The sequence below is a fragment of the Vipera ursinii genome (assembly GCF_947247035.1).
Source record: "Vipera ursinii genome assembly, chromosome: 3".
Lineage (NCBI taxonomy): Eukaryota > Metazoa > Chordata > Lepidosauria > Squamata > Viperidae > Vipera > Vipera ursinii.
Window position 1 is genome coordinate 56094829 of NC_139516.1, and position 21041 is coordinate 56115869.

Below are 21041 nucleotides of genomic sequence, written 5' to 3' on the forward strand. Positions count from 1 at the left end.
TGCCAACTAAGGTTATGTTAAAACTGCAAATAACTTTTTTCCTTTCTCTTTTCCTCTGAATCCCAGTTAAGATAGTTTACTTCTGTTTTAGTTTCCAAATCTGTCTTAATATTTATGATATGCAAGGTCATCCATTCATGCAACAATTTGTGATGGATGTGTTTGCTATAAATCTTATAAAATCAATGCCTACCTGACATACGGAAGTACAATTAGGGGAAAAAAAGGAATGAAGAAATTTGAAAGACTTCTAAACGTATTTATATCTTTCTTACAACCATAGACCTTGCCTATAATATATACAGTATGTTTTATTTAATTTCAATTATTTACAGCAGGGGTGTCAAACTGCTGGCCCGTAGGCCGGACGTGTCACCAGGAAACTGCGCCCACCCCATTGCCGGCAATGGGGAAAAAGCTCCGATACGTCGTGTGATGTCACGTGACATCACGAGTTTGACATGTCTGATTTACAGTATCTCATTAAGATATTTAATATAAATCCAATCAGCATTAATACTAGTGTACTAACATGAGTTAAAGTACACTGTTAGGTGTTATTGTTATTAGTAGTAGTGTCAGGGAAAATTTGTGTGTATGATAAGGATTTCAATCAAGGGTAATATCAGAATGAGTGTAATATTAAAGTAACATTAGAAAAACACAACGGATACAGATCTTTGCTAAACCCTATCACTGAAAGTCTGCATTCCAGCCCTCCATGCAGTACCATATTTGTTGAAAAAAAGTATGATAAATTCTCTCTGTTGAATTCAGTGATTTAGGCTTTTAAGAAATTCTCAAGGTTTTTGATGCTTTGGTCAGTTTTATCAATAAAATCCTCAGATCACACTGTCATACCCGTTTGGCTTTAATACTTGAAAAGTCTTGATGGCTGCAGGGGTACTTTACGCTAATAGGATACTATTTCTCAGATATACAGGACATAGTTCTATCTCTTATATCAGAAGGGTGTGTGTGTGTGTGAGAGAGAGAGAGAGAGAGACAGACAGACAGACATATAGCAGTGTTCCAATATTTGAGGGACTGCCACAGATAAGACAGGGTCAACCTATTGTCCAAAGCACCTGAGGGCAGGACAAGAAATAAAAGATGGAAACTTATCAAGAAGAAATCCAACCTAGAATTAAGGAGAAATTTCCTAACAGGGAGAACGATTGATCAGTGGAACAGCTTGCCTTCCAGAAGTTGTAGGTGATCCATGACCAGAGGTTTTTAAGAAGAGATTGGGCAGTCAGTATAGGCTCTCCTGTCTGAGCATGAGGTTGGGCTAGAACAGGGGTGTCAAACTGCCGGCCCGCAGGCTGGACACGTCACATGGAAGCCGCACCCACCCCATTGCCGGCAATGGCAAAACTGTCCTGATACGTCATGTGACATTGCGAGTTTGACATGTCTGGGCTAGAAGAACTCCAGTGTCCCTTTCAACTCTGTTATTCTATAGGCTTTACTTTCTTGCAACAACAATTTGGGAATAACACAGTAAAATAATGTCTGACAGCTTTAGTAATTTGGAAAGATTTTTGTTTGGATATTGGCCCTACAAAGAGCTCCAATTCACCAGAGCCGACTTCTATTGACTTCAATAGTATTAAACATTTACAGACATGAGCATATTACATATTGATCTTTAGTTACTTTAATAAAAGGGCACACTGCTTAGGTATTCTTGCTAAGTACAAGGATATTTAAAGATTCTTATAAAATGAATATTTTTCTGACAATGAGGTTTAAATGATGCCTACTGCAACATTTTTAAGACTAAAGAAATCTATCATCCAAACAAATCTGGGATGTCATATTAGCGGAGCACCCTGTAGCCGCATCATTTCCTTTTTATAGGCAGTGGTCTGACAATAAGGTCCTAAGGTTGGACTTCGAATTGGTTTTCATATCTTTCAAAGTTATATCATATTATTCATGCTTATCAAACATAGTGAAAATTTTCAGCTATTTGTTTTGCTTTTTTAGAAAATTTTAGTGACAGTTTAAAGCATCTTTTTCTGACTCTTTATAGTTGGAGGATTGCACAATATGTTTACCCAAGTTAGTTGAACTTTGGTTTAATGAATTAACTGTTTCGAAGATTTTCATAACATACTAAATCTTAAATCAGAAAATTAAATTTCTGTAGTGTATATGTCTTGTTTTACATGATTGTGTTTCCATTTGTGTGGAAATGTTGCAGCAAAAACACCTTATACTAATTGAAAGAGCAAAGTTGTTACGAAGCACTTTTATAGATTATGATCCATTTCATTAAATGCACGGACAGCAGTCTACATAATGTTGGCAAAATAACCAACATACACCTATATCATGAACATAAATCAGGATGAAAATTATGTACTGCCATGCCATTTCCACTGCTGCCATTAGCAAGAATTTTTTTTTTCGTTTTAGGAAATGTCTATTTATGTCTTGGCCAGTAACCATTCTTTACTACTTTACCAATATAGGCTCAGGCTAGTGAAACCAGAATATTAGGCATCTGCCAAAGATGCTGCTGTTACAAAAACAGGGGCACGGATCTTTGCAGCGCTCTTAATTTAATTAGAGGAAAAAAAGAAAGAATACTATCAGTAACCCTTGATCTTTTATTGTGAAGAGGAAAAAGGCTGCTTTTCAAGGTACAGACCAGGCGCGCCTAGAGCGCGGATTTGTTTTAAAAGAGTTGTGAGTCGCAAAGTTGTTAGAAAGGCGACGGGGACGACCTGATGGTTATCTCTGCGACTTGGGCAAAGACGACATTTCAGGCCTCCGGACTGTGGTAACCGGTGTTTGCAAAAGCGAGTATTTGCAAAAGCGCGCAATTATGGCAGAAACCCCCTCAACCCTCGCCCGCTCCCAGCCTTAGTTGCCATGAGAACAACTTCCTCTGAACTCTCACCCCGCGTAGGCGACGGCGGCTGGTCACATGATCGCAGCTAATATGGCGACGGCCGCTGTTGGGGGGAGTTAATTGCAGGTGCCGGGGCCGTTGCCCGTATCCGTTCTCATCCCCGGCCATGCAGAGCGAGAGGAGGGAGCCCGGTGGTCGGGAGGAGGTGCGAACGTGGCCTGTCTCTGGGGGCGAAGCCATTTATCGCTTAAGGAAGGGAATAGGCCTTGTTTACATCTAAGGGAAGCTGGGCCGTCCTTCCTGAGAGGGGGGAGTGGTCTGTTTACATTCTCAGGATAAACTTGGAGAGGCCTCTTTTTTTATATAAAGAGAACGAACTATGTTAGAAGTTGATTTAAGAACTACTGCATTTAGTAGGAATGGCAGGACGCCTGCGGGGAGGGGGGCAAAGCTGGAGTTGCATTTAGAAAATGGGGCCAAAATAGATACTCAATTTGGCAGATCGGTTTGGAGTTTGAGCCAGCCTAAGATAGTGAGGCAGGCAGGGAGGGAACCTGCTTCCAGCTACTGTTACAGACTCAAATGTTTTTAATAATAAGTCTATGAAATTTAGAAAGCATACGAGACTGGCGATGTAATTTTTTATACGAGAGAATTCTGAAAGTCCAAATATGACTTAGAATTGAGCAAAAGAAAACATGAATAAAGGAAGCTGTTAGGAAACTATGAATGGTTTGAATTAATAAATGGGGGGAAAAATAAGCCAGAAACTAACAGATGAATGAAATTGGTGTGTATTTTTAAAAATATTCAGGGAGTGGATTCCTTTCAAGAATATTTCTTAAAACTGATTGAATTACTCTCTGGTTTTCTCATTAGCAGGGCCCTAATTCTATCTATTTACTTTCTTGTGTCTTCTGTTCATAGACCTTTTTGCGAGTAAGGGCAAACAGACAGACCCGGCTGAATGGTGAGTGAGACCTATGTTCTTGTCTTTTGTTAGGAATAACAGTTTCCAGTATTAGTGTCTGATGGGGCTAATGCTCTCTTTATAAGGTAGTTTAGCAAGTTGTGATCTACAATTTTAAAGCCTTATCATTTGTGTTGCTAATGTGTTTTTGTTTCTTTGAATTTTTCCTAAATTGGTGCTGCCTTTTTTACCACCAGTATTGGATACTGTTTCAAATGAGATACTACTAGAGCCATGTATATAATTTTTTTAATGTCCTTATTTCACATGTTTCTTCTGGTACTTTTTGCAACCACACTTCACGTGCTGTTCTTCAATTTATGATCAGCTATACATCCCAACGTGTGTGTGTGTGTGTGTGTGTGTGTGTATGTGTAATCTGCTTCCAGTCTCTGGCATTTTGTAGAGAATCAAGATTAACTTTTAATTTGATTTTCAGATTTAATGCTTCAGATTATTTGCCCCTATAAAGAAACCACAAATACAATATTTGCACATAGTAATTTTTTACAGCTTTTAGCACTGAGATATTTTAGTCAGATTAAAATATTAATACTATAAAATCTGAGTGCTTTAAAATAAAAATACATTTTTAAAAGCTGTAATCTTTAATTCTATTTATCAGTGCTTAATCCAATCAAAAACAAATACAATGAAATCTCAAGCTTTCAAATTATAAAGTATTTTAAAATTGCAAGAAAAAAGTATTGTATTATGCGTTCAAAATTACTAGGTAGCTTCAAGGCTGTAAGATCTATGTTAGTGCTACTTACAACACTTTAACAGTGAACTCTTGAATTAAGATTAATAAGCACCATGCATTGCATTGTGAATACATGTAATCTGTGTTTTACATTCATAAACTGCAATACAATTTCCACTATTGAATACCTCTGGCATATGATTAATGAATACTATTGTACCATTTCATATATTGATCATCTCACAAATATTCCTTGTGGCATCTGGTGCTGCTATTGGAAAATGCCTAGTGCCGAAATACAAATATTTTTCCAAGCCTTTTTAAAGCAGATCAGTTTTGGCTGCGTGTATTAGCTTTTGTTGTTGTGCAGCAATCCAGATTTTGAAGGAAAAGGTGATTTGGAGCCTGTTTGGGTACTGTACATACCATGTACTTTCAACAACTTTAAAATCTGCATCTTTTTCTGGCTTTCTATTGCAGCTTTGATCTAAGGCAGGGGTAGGCAACCTTGATCTAAGGCAGGGGTGACAAACGTGCCCACATCATGTGACATGTCACAACGTATCATGACTTTTTTTGCATTGCAGAAGCTGGGGTGCAACTGGCCGGTAGGACACCCTTAATCTAAGGAATTGCCAACAGATGTCATATGTATTTCATATGTATTCTAAATTGCCCAAATGATTTCCTCATGAAAGTATTTTCTAATACTTTGCTTTATTTAAAACTAAAAAGTAAACCATGAGATTCATTAGCCTATAATTCCAAAAATTTAACTGCACATAAGCACACCTTCTCTGTAGTTGTCCCAGCCTTGAAATAACTTTCCACTCGAAATGTGAGGGATCCCTATCCTTTGAGCCTTGCAGAAGGCTGTAAAGACCTGGCTCTTTCCCCATTGACCTAGAATGGGAGTTGAGGCAAGAGACTGATTAGTCTGAAGCCAATTGGAGAGGGAGGGTATTCCTGTTTTTACCAGTTATGAGCTGACTGGGATCATTATATGAAATAGGTGGTCATATAAATTCTTTAAACAACGATGTACACATTAATCCTGGAAATGTGTCAGTTCCGGTTCCAAGGGTGAATTGAATATAATTCTTAACTGTACCAATCTAGCATATGCAGAAGAAATGCTACAATCTCAGCAAGTATTGATTGATGAGCAAGCAAAATTGAGTTAGAAACTAATAATAATAGTAGGTTAGTTTGTAGATTACAGTAGAAAAAGACATGCTGGGTTTTTCTTTTGAAGAGAGTAGTCAACGTACGTACCGTAGAATTTGGAATACAAACTTGGATTTCAGCATGTAAATGATAACCTAGATTATGGAACATAAGATAGGCATGATTCCAGGCTTCCCAGCAATATAAAAGTTATGTAACACATACAAAATAAGGCCCTGCAAAACAAAGAATAGGGAAAACAAAGGCGGAATATGAAAAGGAGTGGGACCTGGCTCCTAGCTTTTCCTACAGAGATACTCTGTTTTAGCACAGAGCCCTTCTAAGACTCTCCAAAATAAAAACTTCAGATAAACCAGAACAAGTATATGAGACAGTGTAAATTAAGACTAAGTCTGAATTTGTGCTATTTGGATTAATAAAACAAAGCCTGTCACAATTGTGTACTACTGTGGAGAAAAGGAAGCAATAACATAAATGTGTTTGAAATAAATTTTTGTAGCAATTTGGATTCATGATTAATCCAGTCAAAGAAGGAATGCATTTTTTTAAAAAAAGTGACTGTCAACAACACTCTGGTACACAAAATCATTCCAGTGGCAGAATTTTTATTGTAATGCTAATAATTTTCCTATTCCCTGGTTGTTTAAGCAAAATAAATCTAATAATTTAAAATGTCTTGTGCACCTTAAAACTATCAAGCTTTATTTTATCATGTCTATTTCATTGATATAGACAAGTCCCTTACAGAATTTAACTTCGGCTATATTTTAACTTGAGGGGACTGCAAGAACTAATCTGACTAACTCTTTGGAACCTTTACTGATAGTTTTTCTGTTGTTTCGTTCAGGCTTATTCTTTAAAAAAAATCTTTGGCTTAAACATTAGGAAAAAAATCAACCATGCCCCTCTCTTTGCTCCTGTGACAAGAGTACAGGGGAGAAGGATTAGTGAGCTAATTAGAAATGATTTCATCTATCAGCACTAATTAACAATACTGTGGTCTCACTTGCGTGTTCTTTTGAGCTGTTCTCCTTTGGGACAGCTCAGCAATTGCCCCCCTTCCTCTGGGGCTACTCCATCCTTCCTATGTTGATTAGAAGTGATAGCTGAGCTTTATAGCAGCAATTGAAAATTCTTCTCACTGTGGTTTTTCAAACAGCCTCAGTTCCTTGTCCTGCATACCACCATCAAGCTATTGCTAACTTTTTTGTTATCTTCCTTTTGCTGTTTTTACAGTTTAGTTTCTGCCACTCTGGTTTTGTGAGCAAGAGCATTTTTTTTTGTTTGCAATAGCTGTTAATATGTTTTTTAAAGTTGTCTCCACCACTGAGAATACGTAATAATAATAATATGGTCTTATTTTCTGAATTGTGTCAAACATTCATCCTAGCAAAAAAATCAAGCCTTTTACATTACTTGTGCATCATGCTAGCGTATACATAATAAACTTAATAATCTAGCAACATGAAATTGGCCCCAAAATATTTAGGTTTATTATAATGGCATAAATGTAGAAGCTTTGCAAATAATAGTTAGAATCCAAGTTATTAACATTGGTATTTTATAAACTGTTTTACACTTTCTTCTTCAATTAGCATCACAGGCTTTGCAGTAAAAGCAATTGGTAATCGGAGATATTACTCCAGGTAGTCCTTGAGATAAATAAGAAATACTAGCAACATCCTGGTAATTGAGGATGGCTTTTTTTAAAAAGCAAAAGTTATTGAAAGTATAACATGAAAGTCTTTTTGATTGCAAATTAACTAGATGAGTGATTAAGAATAAGTAATTGTAGATTTTGTTAGTGACTTACAGATAAGGAGAATTCTAATGGCAGTATTCTTTAGTGCATGTTTTTACCACATGTTTTTTTCTGGTTTGTATTAGCACTTGTTCCCATGAACATGGGAAAAGCCCTATATGCAACTTTCTATGTGAAGGCTTCTAATTTCCTTTCAAGAAAGTGGTAGCCTGATTAAGGTGAAAATTTAAAATATTTTACATGGAGCTGTTTTCTACTTATCTGATCCTGAAAACATGAGAGAAATTATTAAGTAAGAGCAAGGTTTATTGCAGAAGTGATTTTTGTTTTGTATTACCGTAAATCTGAGAGGGTAAAAGCCAGTGCCACTTGTACTATTCTGGAGACATGATCCAGAGCTAATGAGATCTGTTTCCTCTTGTATGGTGTATTTGCTGAAAAGTAGGTGCCTGTGAGTTTGTTGGGAATTGTTATTTAAGAAAAAATGTGATTGGAGGAAAAATGTGAGAAGTTCTGGGAAACAGACTAGAGGATAATATTCTTCAAATATTTGCATGACTATTTACAGTTAAGTAAAGATGACCATGTAATTGAACAGACTGTTTTTCCTGCATTCACATTCCCAAATTATTAGTAGCAACTTATATCTACCAGTTAGTCCTATCCATATTTTGTCTTTCTTAAGAGTATTTTTGAGATCATTTTTCATGCTTGGTATGAATTCTATGAAGTTGCAACAAATATAACATTTATGTTATACATCTGCACAATATATAGCAACACATAATCAGCTCATAATATTAACATTTGTCTGAACTGTATTAATCAGTGTTTTTGTGATGTACATTTCCTTATTTCTATTTTTTTATTTATTTCCAAAGCTAAAATACAAAATCAAAAGGAAATAAAGAATACATAACAATAACAAAGAGAAAAAAGTGTATAAAACCATAAAGTATCCCCACTGGTTGAATACTGATAAATAAGTTTCAACTGTAATAATTATTCCCCCCCCCCGAAAGCAGATCCATAATTTATAACTTTTTACCTCCATATTTACAAAATCACTATACAATATCACAAGTATAGTAATTGATGCCATTTTATGACCTTTTTTCCAACAGTCATTAAACAATTCACCATGGTCAAGTGAACACCACAATCATTAAGCAAAACCATTGTTTGCTATGGGACATTTTCACCAAAACCCAGAAATGAACACTACTTTCCAGCAAAAACATCTTAAATTGTAGTCAAATGGTCATAAATGTGAGCTGGTTGCTGACCACCCAAAATCTGATGATGTGACTGCAGGTGGAGAGCAGCTGTCAGAACTTCGGAACCAGTTCATACGTGCCTTTGTGGAGTGGGCTGGCAACTTCAAATGGTTGCTAAGTGACTGGTCATAAGTTGAAGACTTTTGTTGTTAGTTGCGAAGCCGTTTCCGACCCATCACGACCCCATGGACAACGTTCCTCCAGGCCTTCCTGTCCTCTACCATCTTCTGGAATCCATTTAAGCTCACACCTACTGCTTCAGTGACTCCATCTAGCCACCTCATTCTCTGTCTTCCCTTTCTTCTATTGCCCTCAATCTTTCCCAGCATTAGGCTCTTCTCCATTGAGTCCTTCTTTCTCATTAGGTGGCCAAAGTATTTGAGTTTCAACTTCAGGATCTGGCCTTCTAAAGAGCAATCAGGGTTGATCTCCTCTAGGACTGACAGGTTCTCCAGCACCATAGTTCAAAGGCCTCAATTCTTTGGCGCTCAGCCTTTCTTATGGTCCAACTTTCACAGCCATACATTGCAACTGGGAAAAACATGGCCTTGACTATATGTACTTTTGTTGGCAAGGTGATGTCTCTGCTTTTTAGTGTGCTGTCTAGATTTGCCATAGCTTTCCTCCCCAGGAGCAGGCGTCTTTTAATTTCTTGGCTGCGGTCCCCATCTGCGTTGATCTTGGAGCCCAGGAAAATAAAATCTGTCACTACCTCCATTCTTCCTCATCTATTTGCCAGGAATTGAGAGGGCCGGATGCCGTGATCTTGGTTTTCTTAATGTTGAGTTTCAAGCCCACTTTTGCACTCTCCTCCTTCACCTGCATCAAGGGGCTCTTTAGTTCCTCTTCACTTTCTGCCATTAGAGTGGTATCTGCATATCTTAGGTTGTTGATATTTCTCCCAGCAATCTTAATTCCAACTTTTGATTCATCTAGCCCTGCCTTTCTCATGATGTGCTCTGCATATAAGTTAAATAGGCAGGGCGACAGTATACAGCCTTGCCGGACTCCTTTCACAAATTTGAACCAATCAGTGGTTTCATGTCCAGTTCTCACTGTTGCTTCTTGACCCGTATATAAGTTTCTCAAGAGACAAATAAGATGGTCTGGTGCTCCCATCTCTTTAAGAACTTGCTATAATTTGTTGTGATCCACACAATCAAAGGCTTTAGCATAGTCAATGAAACAGAAATAGATGTTTTTCTGGAACTCCCTAGTTTTCTCCATGATCCAGCGTATGTTGGCAATTTGATCTCTAGTTCCTCTGCCTCTTCGAAATCCTGCCTGTACTTCTGGTAGTTCTCAATCCACATACTGCTGGAGTCTAGCTTGTAGGATTTTAAGCGTAACTTTACTAGCATGTGAAATGAGTGTAATGGTGCGATAGTTTGAACATTCTTTGGCACTGCCTTTCTTTGGAATTGGAATGTAAACTGATCTTTTCCAATCCTGTGGCCACTCTTGAGTTTTCCAAATTTGCTGGCAAATTGAGTGTAGCACTTTTACTGCATCGTCTTTTAAGATTTTGAATAGCCCAGCTGGAATACTGTCACCTCCACTAGCTTTGTTGTTGCTCAGATTTCCTAAGCTCACTTCACATTCTAGGATGTCTGGCTCAGGGTCAGTGACAACCCAGTCGTGGTTATCTGGGATGTTAAGCTCGTTCTTGTATAGTTTTACTGTGTAGTTTTGCCACCTCTTCTTAATATCTTCTGCCTCTGTTAGGTCCCTGCCATTTGCTTCAAAAGAAGGTTTAATTTCTGTCCATTTTAATCTGAAACCTAAATTGTTGCCATTCGCTTTATTATTACATGTGCCCACCTAACTCACCTGTACCTGGAACAGGTAGAAATCATCCTGAAAGTAGCAAGGAGTGTGTAATCCGAGTGCAACCACCAGGAGTAGAACTCAGCACAAGATAGTTTACCATGACCTACAGATGAAGATGAGAAATCTTGGCCTAACCGCTCCTATTTGCCTTATTTAATCTTGTACTAAACATGCATCCTTGAAATTTGACCATTTTTCTACCAAATTTCGTGCTTGAACTTAGTGCTTTGGAAAAGGGGACAGTATAAGTAGCACCTTATCTTACAGTAGTTTGAAAAATATTCCAAAATAGAGTATTCTAAAATAGATCTGGTTTGGCATCTTGAAGACAAAAGGATTACTGATGTCTTGTTCTGGGGTGAATCAGAAGCTCTCTGCTTCAATTAATGTGCTGCTTTGAGACAATGGCTTTAGTTGTTTTTTTATAGAAAGATGCAGTGCTATAGTAATTATAGAACTAAGCATGACTTCTTGAAGACAAGGAATTTGATTTGTGTTTGACCATGCCATGAAGATGGCGAGATGAAGAGGATTAAGTTTAGAGTGCTCAAGATAAAATTCAAACCGGTGTGGTATTTCCTTTTTAATGGTGTAAGTATTTGTCCCTTACAAGGAATAAATATGGATGCTATTGACACTGGATAGAGAAGGGGTTAATCTTACAAATGTAACCTGTTGTACTTTTCTTCTATCTCTGCTTTCCTTGAACAGCTCGGATTGGAAAAATGAAAAGGAGGAAGCAAGACGAAGGACAGGTATGTCCCCTCTGCAGCCAGCCTCTCTCAGGATCCGAGGAGGAGAGGAGTGGGCATGTCGAACAATGCCTTGCAAAGGTAGAAATGCTAAGGAAACCCTTGCTGCCTCTCCTTTCTTTCTTTCTGCGCTCTCTTCTTTGCCTGATATCTGGATAGAAATCGAAGTTGCCAATTGAAGACCTGAGACTTGAGTGTTCCTTTGCAGATCCACTTGATTACTTGCTTATCATTTTGGCAGTCTTGTTATGTTACAGCCAATCTTCCTAGCCTTTCAAATGAGAATGGATTGTAGTCTCAGTTGCTATTACAGTAAGCAGTGGCAGTCAGCACCCTCCCCACCGATACTGAGATTGAGCCACTGAAATACAATGAGAAAATGGCTAGATTTTTGCAGCAGCCTTTTTTTTTAGGGGGCTAGGATTTGGGGAGAATTTAATCATGGAAATTATCATCATTAAAATGCCTTAAACATGAAAAGGGGCTGATGCCTCTATGTCATTGGGCACCTTTCTATTGCCCTACAGAAGCATAGGAGGAAAATGGTGACCTGTAACTTTGGTCTCTTCAGAAGGTCTCTACTCCTGAGTTACAGGAAGCTTTTCCTACTTTTCTGGAGCTTGATTATAGTATGCAACTGTAGTTTAATACAATAAAACTGAGAATGTATTGGAGAGAAGTGAAGCCAGTTCCTTTTCACCTTCAAAGTTAAATATGTGGCACCCAGATGCTACTCTCCTTTTAACAAAAAGTAACTATATTCACATTTGGTCAAGCAATGTTCTAGTTTTAGTGAGTTTATTGGACCTTGGATCGAATTTTCCTATACCATTTATAGCATTAATTAGGGTGCTCAGTACCGTATATACTTGAGTATAAGCCGAATTTTTCAGCCCACTTTTTGGGCTGAAAAATTCCACTTCGGCTTATACTCCAGTCAACAAAAAAAAACTTACCGAGGACTTGTGCGCGGCCGAGGCTTTGGTGCTTCCGGGATTGCGCGCACCTCTCCCAAGCCACCGCCGTCCGGAGACCTGCCGAAGTTTGGGGAGGTTTGGGGAGGTGCGCGCGCACCTCCCCAAACCTCCCCAAACGTCGGCAGGTCTCCGGATCTCCGTGCCTTGCCTGCCTGCTTCTTTCCGCTGCGGAAAGAAGCAGGCAGGCAGGTCACGGAGATCCGGAGACCTGCCGACGTTTGGGGAGGTTTGGGGAGGAGATCCGGAGACCTGCTGACGTTTGGGGAGGTTTGGGCACCTCCCCAAATCTCCCCAAACGTCGGCAGGTCTCCGGACGGCGGCGGCTTGGGAGAGGTGCGCGCGATCCTGGAAGCACCGAAGCCTCGGCCGCGCGCAAGTCCTCGGTAAGCTCCGGGCGGTCACTTGCTTCGCGTCTCCTGAGGGAAGGGGGGGCGACTGGAGCGGGCGTGTTTCCTCGCCTGCTGGGCGCCGGATTTGCCCGGGGAACGCGCGGGCCCGAATGGCAGCATGGAGCGAGGAAGCGGACAGCCAGGGCTTCCCCGAGAGCCGCGGCCACACAGGGTATTCCTGTGTATTCAGGCTTGCAAAATGGCGGATCGAGCCTCTGCTGGCGGCGGAGGCTTGCAGAACGGCGGATCAGCTTATACTCGAGTCACGAACTTTTTCCAGTTTTTGGGGGTGAAAATGGGGGTCTCGGCTTATGCTCGAGTCGGCTTATACTCAAGTATATACGGTAATTTCTTGGTGGAGTTTAGCCTATCATTTGGAACATGACAGATCGCATCCTTTAACATAGCAGACCATGGCCTGGTGTTTTTACAGTTGATATTGTTGATGTGGCTATTTTTGATTAATGAATTAAATCACATCTTCAAAATCAGCCACCTGGCTGTTGTCCTTAAAATTTACTAAATATAGCATTGAAGTAGCCTCACAGATATATAGCATGTATGTGATAGCAGTTCATGCAGATAGTAGTTGTATATGAGAATAATACTAAAGCTTTATCCAGAATGATCAATTCTAACTTAGTTAAACCTTCAGTTTTCTGTTTTTCCAAGCTTTCTCATTTTATTGGATTTTTTTCATACGGCATACGATACTAAAATAAGGTTAGGGGTGGTGGTGTGTTTAGAGGGAGACCTTAATGCTGTGTTCGATGATAGCTCTGATTTATTCATTTATACAAAAGATTACAATCTGTATTAGTCATTGTATTTCAGTTATTTATAAATTTTAGACAAATTCTTTCTGTAGTGTGAAGGACATTTTTATTTTTCTTCCTTGTTAAAACAGTCCATTATAGTTATCCTTTAGCAGATAGAATGTTAGAAAATTCTCTATTCAAATTCCAAACTGACAATTTATTGGCTGGCTTTAGACAATAATAGGCATTATTTAAGTATTCTAGCCTTAAATTTCCACAGTTCTTTAAATTATATTTTTTCTTGGAACTCTCATAATTTTAAAACAACACATTCTGTAATATTTTGTCATTGCTCGTAAGCAGTTTAACCTTGCAAATTTCTGCATAATTTACCTCAGCATCCCTACTAGGATGAATATTATCTATTTTCCAAGATACTAAAAAGATGCTTAATATTTTATTTACTCAGAGGGAAGGGTCATGCATGATGGAGGATGACCCTGTTGACATTGAGAATGAGAACGGTAATCGCTTTGAAGAATATGAATGGTGTGGGCAGAAGAGAATACGTGCCACCACCCTCCTGGAAGGAGGGTTCAGAGGTAAATTTCCCTTCTTAGTTCTTAAAGCTCAATTACTTTGGGGGAGCTTTTTGATATTATTAAATATTGTACAGTCTTATAAGCTATAACATGCATCTGTTTTCAGTGTACATTAGAATTTGCATTTTTGCTAGTATAAAAATGACTTTTTGCACCTATGAAAACAGAATAAAATGGTTGGATTTATAATTATGGAGAGATACTGCATAAGGCCAGTTAGTTTCAGTGATACTGTGCATTTTAAAAAAATACGAAAAATAGCATAGTAAATAGCCCCAATCTACAGTGACGAAAGCAACTTTATAAGTTGCTGTTGATGTACGGAAGTTGACAGCTAAGGCACTTTAGCACCTGCATAAAATATTAAAGGTCCAGTTATGCATTTATCACTTAAGTCTGATAAATGAGAATTCACCAACCTGCCATACACCTCCAGCACTCCAGCCCTGAGGGTTCCCAGACAAACACATCTTATTTTTCCTCTTTTTCTTCTTTCCCTTGTGACAGGAAAAAATGGCTACAAAGGAGTGAATGAGTTATGGTAAAATGTGACCTTTGTGAGTTTTATTGGTGAATGTAATTTTAACTGTGCACCTGGCTCCTTTCTTCTACGCAGCCTTTTGCTCTGTGTCAGGATTCACTAAACTGATTGAGACTCTTGTGTTTCTGTGGAAAACGTTGCATCCTTCCAAGCAGGGAAACTGATACATTTCTCTACCACAGTTAAAGTTTGCAACCTGTCATGTGTAATAATTTACATTTTAATTTGAAATATGCAAAGAAAATCACACTGGTGTGAAAAGTCAAGTTTCAAAATTAAATCATTTAGTTAGAGTTATAAAGGATACTTATAGGCAACTGTTCCTAGCCAGAATGACGCCAAAATGATGAAAGATGAGTAGTGACATCATGATATAAACTCTGTCCTTTTGTATATGCATTGCAGTATTGTATGTAAGAGATTATGGTGCACGGTTCACTTCCCCCTCCCCATCCTTCCCAGCTTTTGCCTAGGGATACCTATGATGGTGTTCCCTTTTTCAGGTGTCCTTCATACTTTTCTCTGTAGATAAATCATGGCTAAAGCAGATGGGTCAGAGTTCAACCACTTCTTTTGGACTGTTCACGTGTTCTTATGCAGTAATCTAGTGCTTTATTCCTGTCAGATATCCTGGTGTTATTTTCTGCATTGGTAAATTTTCCCATCAAATGTTCTGTCACAGTCATTTATGGATTTCCTGTATTTGCTTCAGTCTACCTATCCTACTAATGCAAGAATTTTATTTTTGGTAAATAAGAGCTCCCTGCAAATAGTGTAGAACATCCAAGAAGATAATTTAAGTTGCATTGGTATAATTTAGACATTTTAATTAGAGCAATTTTCCATGCTATTTTTTATCTTTTCCAAATAATTTACAGTATTATAGTGGCTCAACCATTTGCTAGGAGACAACACTTTGATAATCCTTTTTAATGTTAAGGGGGTAATAAGGATAAATATATTCAAGATAACATTTGCTTCCTGAGTTTCTGGCTCCTGCATATTCTTGATGTATTTTCGCTGCCCTGTGCAACTTCTTGATGTTTCCAAGTTCTTATATTAACGGATTAAGGAGACAGTATAGTACTGAGGTTTTTACTTAAAACATACGTTGTTGCTAAAGCATATACTTGCAAAACTCTTGAACTGGGTGTTCTATCTTAGATACCCTTTAAGAGTGATGTACCCTTTACATCCCACTGTTAAAATGAACATTAATAACTTAACTTATTTAAACCTGATTTTTTTTCCCCTGAAATCTTTCTTTCTGATGGTTTGTAGTAGGCTGGATTTCCAGGAGGGCGCAGGTACATTCCAGTCCAATGTGTTAGAGGAAGAGGGTGAAGACAGCCCCTCACTATGCAGATAGTAGAGTGCTTCAATTAGGCAAGATTTTGTCTATAGGTGTGGATCAGTAAAGAACACAGCTTGGAAGAATTATGTGTCTTTCTTGGTTTGGGGCCCTGAAATTTTTAGTAGCATAGTTTACACTTTGTGTTAAGCTATAAGTTATTTAAATTGTGGTGATCACATTGACTGGTGTTCACTTAGAATGATGAGAAATCCAAATATGTGCCTTACTGATGTGCCTTATTGTTAAAACAAACCATGACTCAGCAAAATGTGTGAACCCATCAACCCTGATCTGTATGAATCTTATCTAGCTAGATGGTCTTAAGGCTGAAACCTGCATTTCACAGAAACAGACTTATTAGTGAATTATCAATTCATGCAGTTTATGAATTTCCTTTATCATACCATCTTACTCCTTTCACAACTGTGGCAGGTTAGTGCCATCTATTTGGGTTTTTTCCCCAGCTTTTGTTTAGCTCAATATTTCCTAAAATTGTGATAATGAGGTACATTTTTCTGATTTGAAAAATGGTAATCATTGTTTTAGCATGCGTACACAAAGACAAAGACTTATTTATGTAAAAACCTGTGGTTGTGTGAAGGGCAGCTGTTCTCCTTGCAAGTGAAATTCACTTATCTTGGGTCTCCTATAGCAGCAAATACTATCCTTTGATGAAGGATGCATATATATCATGCTCAAAAAGTTCTGTGTAGCTATCTCAGTCAGTGGAACAAATGTACCTATTGGACTTATCTGCTAGGTTTTGTGGAAGGTTATCTTCTGTTGTATGTGTCTAAAGTTCCACATGGTATTCTGCTCCAGAACTAGAGGCACTGAGTTTTTATTGTCTTAATTTATAGTCCTAATATTTATAGCAATTCTTCACTTGTTTTCTATAACAGCTGCTCATTTTCATTAAGCTGTGAGATTATCCTTTTAAAGAATTACAGAGTGAGGCTCAAAAATGGTGTGTGTGTTTTTTCTTTGAAAGCTTAGCATTTTTTAACATGTCTGCTATTTGAAAGAGTGAATGGGAGGGAGAACGGGTGACAAAAGTGCATTATCTGAAAAGAATCATATTGGCTTTGTGCTGATAGAGGTTGCTGTCATCTCTTAAATGGCTTAGCGCAGTCAAAAGGTGAGCAGACTTAAAACAGTGTCTTACATGAGGATCGATGGAGGAAACATGATGGTAGTAACTGTGAGGGAAAAAGGGTGAAGGTAGGAGAGATAACCGTAATGATTGCAGGGAAAGGAGCTGGAAGCAGTTTTGTGGAAGTGTGTTTTTTTTTGGGGGGGGCAACCTGTCTTGAAAGGGCTGGTTGGTTCCCAGAATGTGATGTGGCTGCTTCTATGTGTCTAATCCCTCCAGCAACCCCTCCCTTGTTTTCACAATTGAGCTATTTCATTCAAGGCCTACAAGCTTATCTTTCTGGATATGTCAGTATTGCTTTTATGAGAGTTTTATGAGAGTTTTGGTCAAACAGCATCTTGTGTCATTCCTTTAGCCAAAGTAAGTAAATGGGGAGGGAGCGGTACTTCTGAATGGCACAGCGGAAGAGCCATCTACTGCTGGGAGGGTGGGGGGAATGGTATGTCAGTTTATCGATTGCACCTTAGCCAGGAGAGCTGCAGGCATAGTTCTGTGGGCACGAGCAGCCACATTCCTAATGTGATTGAAAGGCAGTTAAAATGGCGGTGACCTTTTCAGGGGGAATTAGATTGCCTGCCAAGAGTGGTTAGAGGGAGTGATAACACCAGCTTGAGGAAGCTGTCCAGGCAACTTCAGAGAAAGAGAAGGAGACAGACAGACAGGAAAAGCAAGGCAGCAACGTCCCATTTAAACTCTGAGCTCTGCTGTCTGATAGAGCTGAGATTGCTGCCCCCTCCAGATATGAAAGGGTTGAAAAATGTAGTTAAGTTGCCTTTTTTTGCCATTCCCGTACTAAATCTTTTAAGTATGACAACAACTGGCCAACACTCTGTTCACTTGATATTCTTGGCAATTTTACTTGCGTTGAAATATTCATTAAAGCAATGTGTAAGGTTTTAAAAGACTGATCATCAGAAAGCTAAGATGAACTCTGCAGGAAAATCTGATTCAAAGATCTTTCCTAGTATAACATTGTGTGTTAGTTTGAAGGTGCTGATAACCCTGCTAACAAAGAAGCCTTACCTTTCTTGGTATACCATTTTCTTTGCAGGAAAGAGTACCAGCCTACAGGAAGCCTTTTAACTAGCATGCCTCTGAATTCCAGACACTATAGATAGGAAAAGGGTTGCCATTATGTCTTTTTTCTAGTTTTTCCTGGTTCCTAGATGCTGAACTCAGTGGAGTGATAATCTGATCAGCAGGCTTCTTCTTAATTTGCCAAGTGAAAGACTAGCACACAGAACCCTAATTTTCTGCAGCAGTGGAATTTTTCATGGTTTCATCTGCACTTGTTACGACTGTTGGAGAATCAGACTGATTAAAATATAAATGCCAGGCATTTCCAGCAGATGGCTGTCATCCAACTGTTGGTTTGCAGCTAATTGAAATGTTTTTTGGTGTGGGCACTGATGTCACAGTATGCTTGCTGCAAAGTAAAGTGCCTAAGTGGCATCACTATTTTTCCCTGTGAATATGTATAGAAACTAGAAGCTTTGTAAATATTGTATTTGAAATGGTAGAGCTCTCTCCCTGTAATTGAGGAAACAAAGCATCATGACAAGTTCAGTGTAAGCATTTGATTTTGCCCTGCCGATATGAGAATACTTTTTTGCCTCTCCTTTCTCATTCTTCTAAGATAAAGACATAAAGAAGTAATACATTATCATATTACATTATGCCTATACCTTATCATAATTTATGCCAAAATTGGGGGGGTATCATTTTTTTATCACTGGAACATTAGAAGAAAGGAAGATGGCTTTGTAGACTGTTCCGTATAAAGCTATGTGGCCTGTGTGTCTGAGCTTATTAATTTCTGATTCTATTAATTAACTGGTAAAGTTATCCTTAATTTATGACTGGTTGCCTAGGGACCATTCAAAGTTACGACAAACACCCCACCCCACCCCCCAAAAAAAGTTATTTAGTACCCGGATTCAAACTTATGACAACCACTGCCTTTTATTGCATTTACAGTCATTTGCACAATCCCATGGTCACAAGATTGCTATTTACAATGTTTTTGAAGGAAATCAGTGTTTACTTCTGGTTTCTGGCAAAAATACCCCATAGCATCACTTAACAACCATGGCATTTGCTTAACAACTGGTGCAAAAAGGTGATAAAATTGTATGCAGTGACCCGCTTAAAGACTGTCATGACTTACAATTCAAAATAAAGGCTCAGTTACAATTATAATTTGAAGACTACCTGTAGTTGGATTTTTAAAATTTGTGTTGTTATTTAAGATCATTATCAAAGAGTGCTGGCCAGTGATACTCCTGCAAATTATAAGGACATTTCAAGTGACCACTAAGGAAATAAAAGGAATCTCTAATACATACATATCCTTTCAATAAATCTGTAATTAATTTTTGATATTCATAATTTTCAATTGCCTACTTTTAATTTGACAATAGGAAATGAGGTTGAAAGAATGTCAGCAGAGTAACTTTTAAAATAGCTTCATAATTCCTTACTTTGCTTTCAGGTTTGTAGATTTGTTACCTTAGAGACTATTCCTCAAGTTCAATGCTTATTTTTGTCTACAATTGTCTTAATTATTTGCATTTTTAAAGCTTAAAGCCGAAAACCTAGCATACAACTAACATAAATAAATAAATAAATAAAACACATTTTGGAAGAAATCAAGATGATAATTCCTTAATTGCACAGCAAGCAGAATAAATAATCCAGGAGATGGAGATATAAATATAACTAAATTTTACCTTCCCTGAGGAACAATTTTAAGACCAATAGCATTTACTTACAATTCTGCTCTTCGATAACTTGGAAGCCTAACCCTAAAAATCATAAAATAAACAATATATATTTATGGGTATAAATATAAATATTACATTCAAAGATCTATAGAATACACTGTTCATTGATAATATAATGTCCTCTGTGCCTGAATCCCCCAAAAGTAATCTTGAAAATGACCAAAATTCTGTGAGATCACCACTTCTTGTAGGATGCTGGCTTTTACAGGTATCATCTTCCAAATGTCAGTCTTGCCCAAAGCAAAATTCAATGACAATTTACTTACTTTCGTAGAACTGAAAAGGCTATTGACTCATGCATTATATGATAAGATCTCATAAGGAAAGCAAGCCTGGGCATGCTCTTAAATGTTCATATTAAATTGTAATGCAGACCTGTTATTCTATCAGCTAGGAAGAGAACAAATGTCTGTGGAGATTCTCAATTATCCAAGTCATGGTTGTCCCAAAGGTGCTTTTCAAAAGGCAACTGGACTTTCTTGGTTTTTTCCTTGAAAACATTTTGCTTTTAGGAAGAGAACAGTTGTTTTCCATTGAGTATAGTGGTGCGACTCTTCAAAATTGTAGAATGAGGCCTTATGTTGCCTTTCTTGGCAAATGTTTTTGGGGTTCACTGTGTGTTTATTACTCTTCTGTGTCCAAGTACAAAAAGTGAGAAAAGTGCCTTCACGAAATGAATAAAATGTCTTGTAGTCAACCTTTATATAAACAGCACAGTCTTCGGGCAGACTAGGTTTCAAACTTAATGCAGATTCTATAGATCCATAAAAAGATACGTTTTGTTTTTAATTAAAGTTAATTTCACGCTAAGTCAGCATTCCAATAAAATATCTTGATTTACATTGAAAATTTAGACAGAAACTGCACATCACCCTCATAGCAAATATCCAGAGCCAGGCAAAGAATGTACCATTTATGCCCTTACCAGTTCAGTGGTTTTCCACATCAATGGTTCCCTGCATGTACAAAGTCAAGGGGGGAAAGTCTTATCTTACCTTTTTCCCTGATATTTTAATTTTGCTCTATACAGAAAATCGTTTTGTTTTGTTTTTAAATGTCACTGTTTACAAAAGAATGGATTGAGATTGTTCTGTTCTTGGGTAATCATACATACATACTCCTTTTCCACTTCAAAAACT

General features: G+C 38.0%; 1 protein-coding gene across 4 annotated transcripts in view; it reads left to right on the forward strand.

Annotated features, from left to right (window-relative positions):
* RNF220 (ring finger protein 220) overlaps positions 1 to 21041 on the forward strand; it is a gene marked incomplete at its 5' end in the record, with an annotated part of 335258 nt that overhangs the window by 259753 nt on the left and 54464 nt on the right. For 2 of the 4 annotated variants that reach the window (XM_083358456.1, XM_083358453.1), the window contains 3 exons: positions 3791 to 3833; positions 11305 to 11426; positions 13939 to 14071. In XM_083358456.1, the coding sequence (XP_083214582.1) occupies positions 3791 to 3833; positions 11305 to 11426; positions 13939 to 14071 (298 nt within the window). Of the gene's footprint in view, positions 1 to 2925; positions 3069 to 3790; positions 3834 to 11304; positions 11427 to 13938; positions 14072 to 21041 lie in introns of those variants that run through there. The other 2 variants (XM_083358455.1, XM_083358454.1) reach the window with 2 other exon arrangements.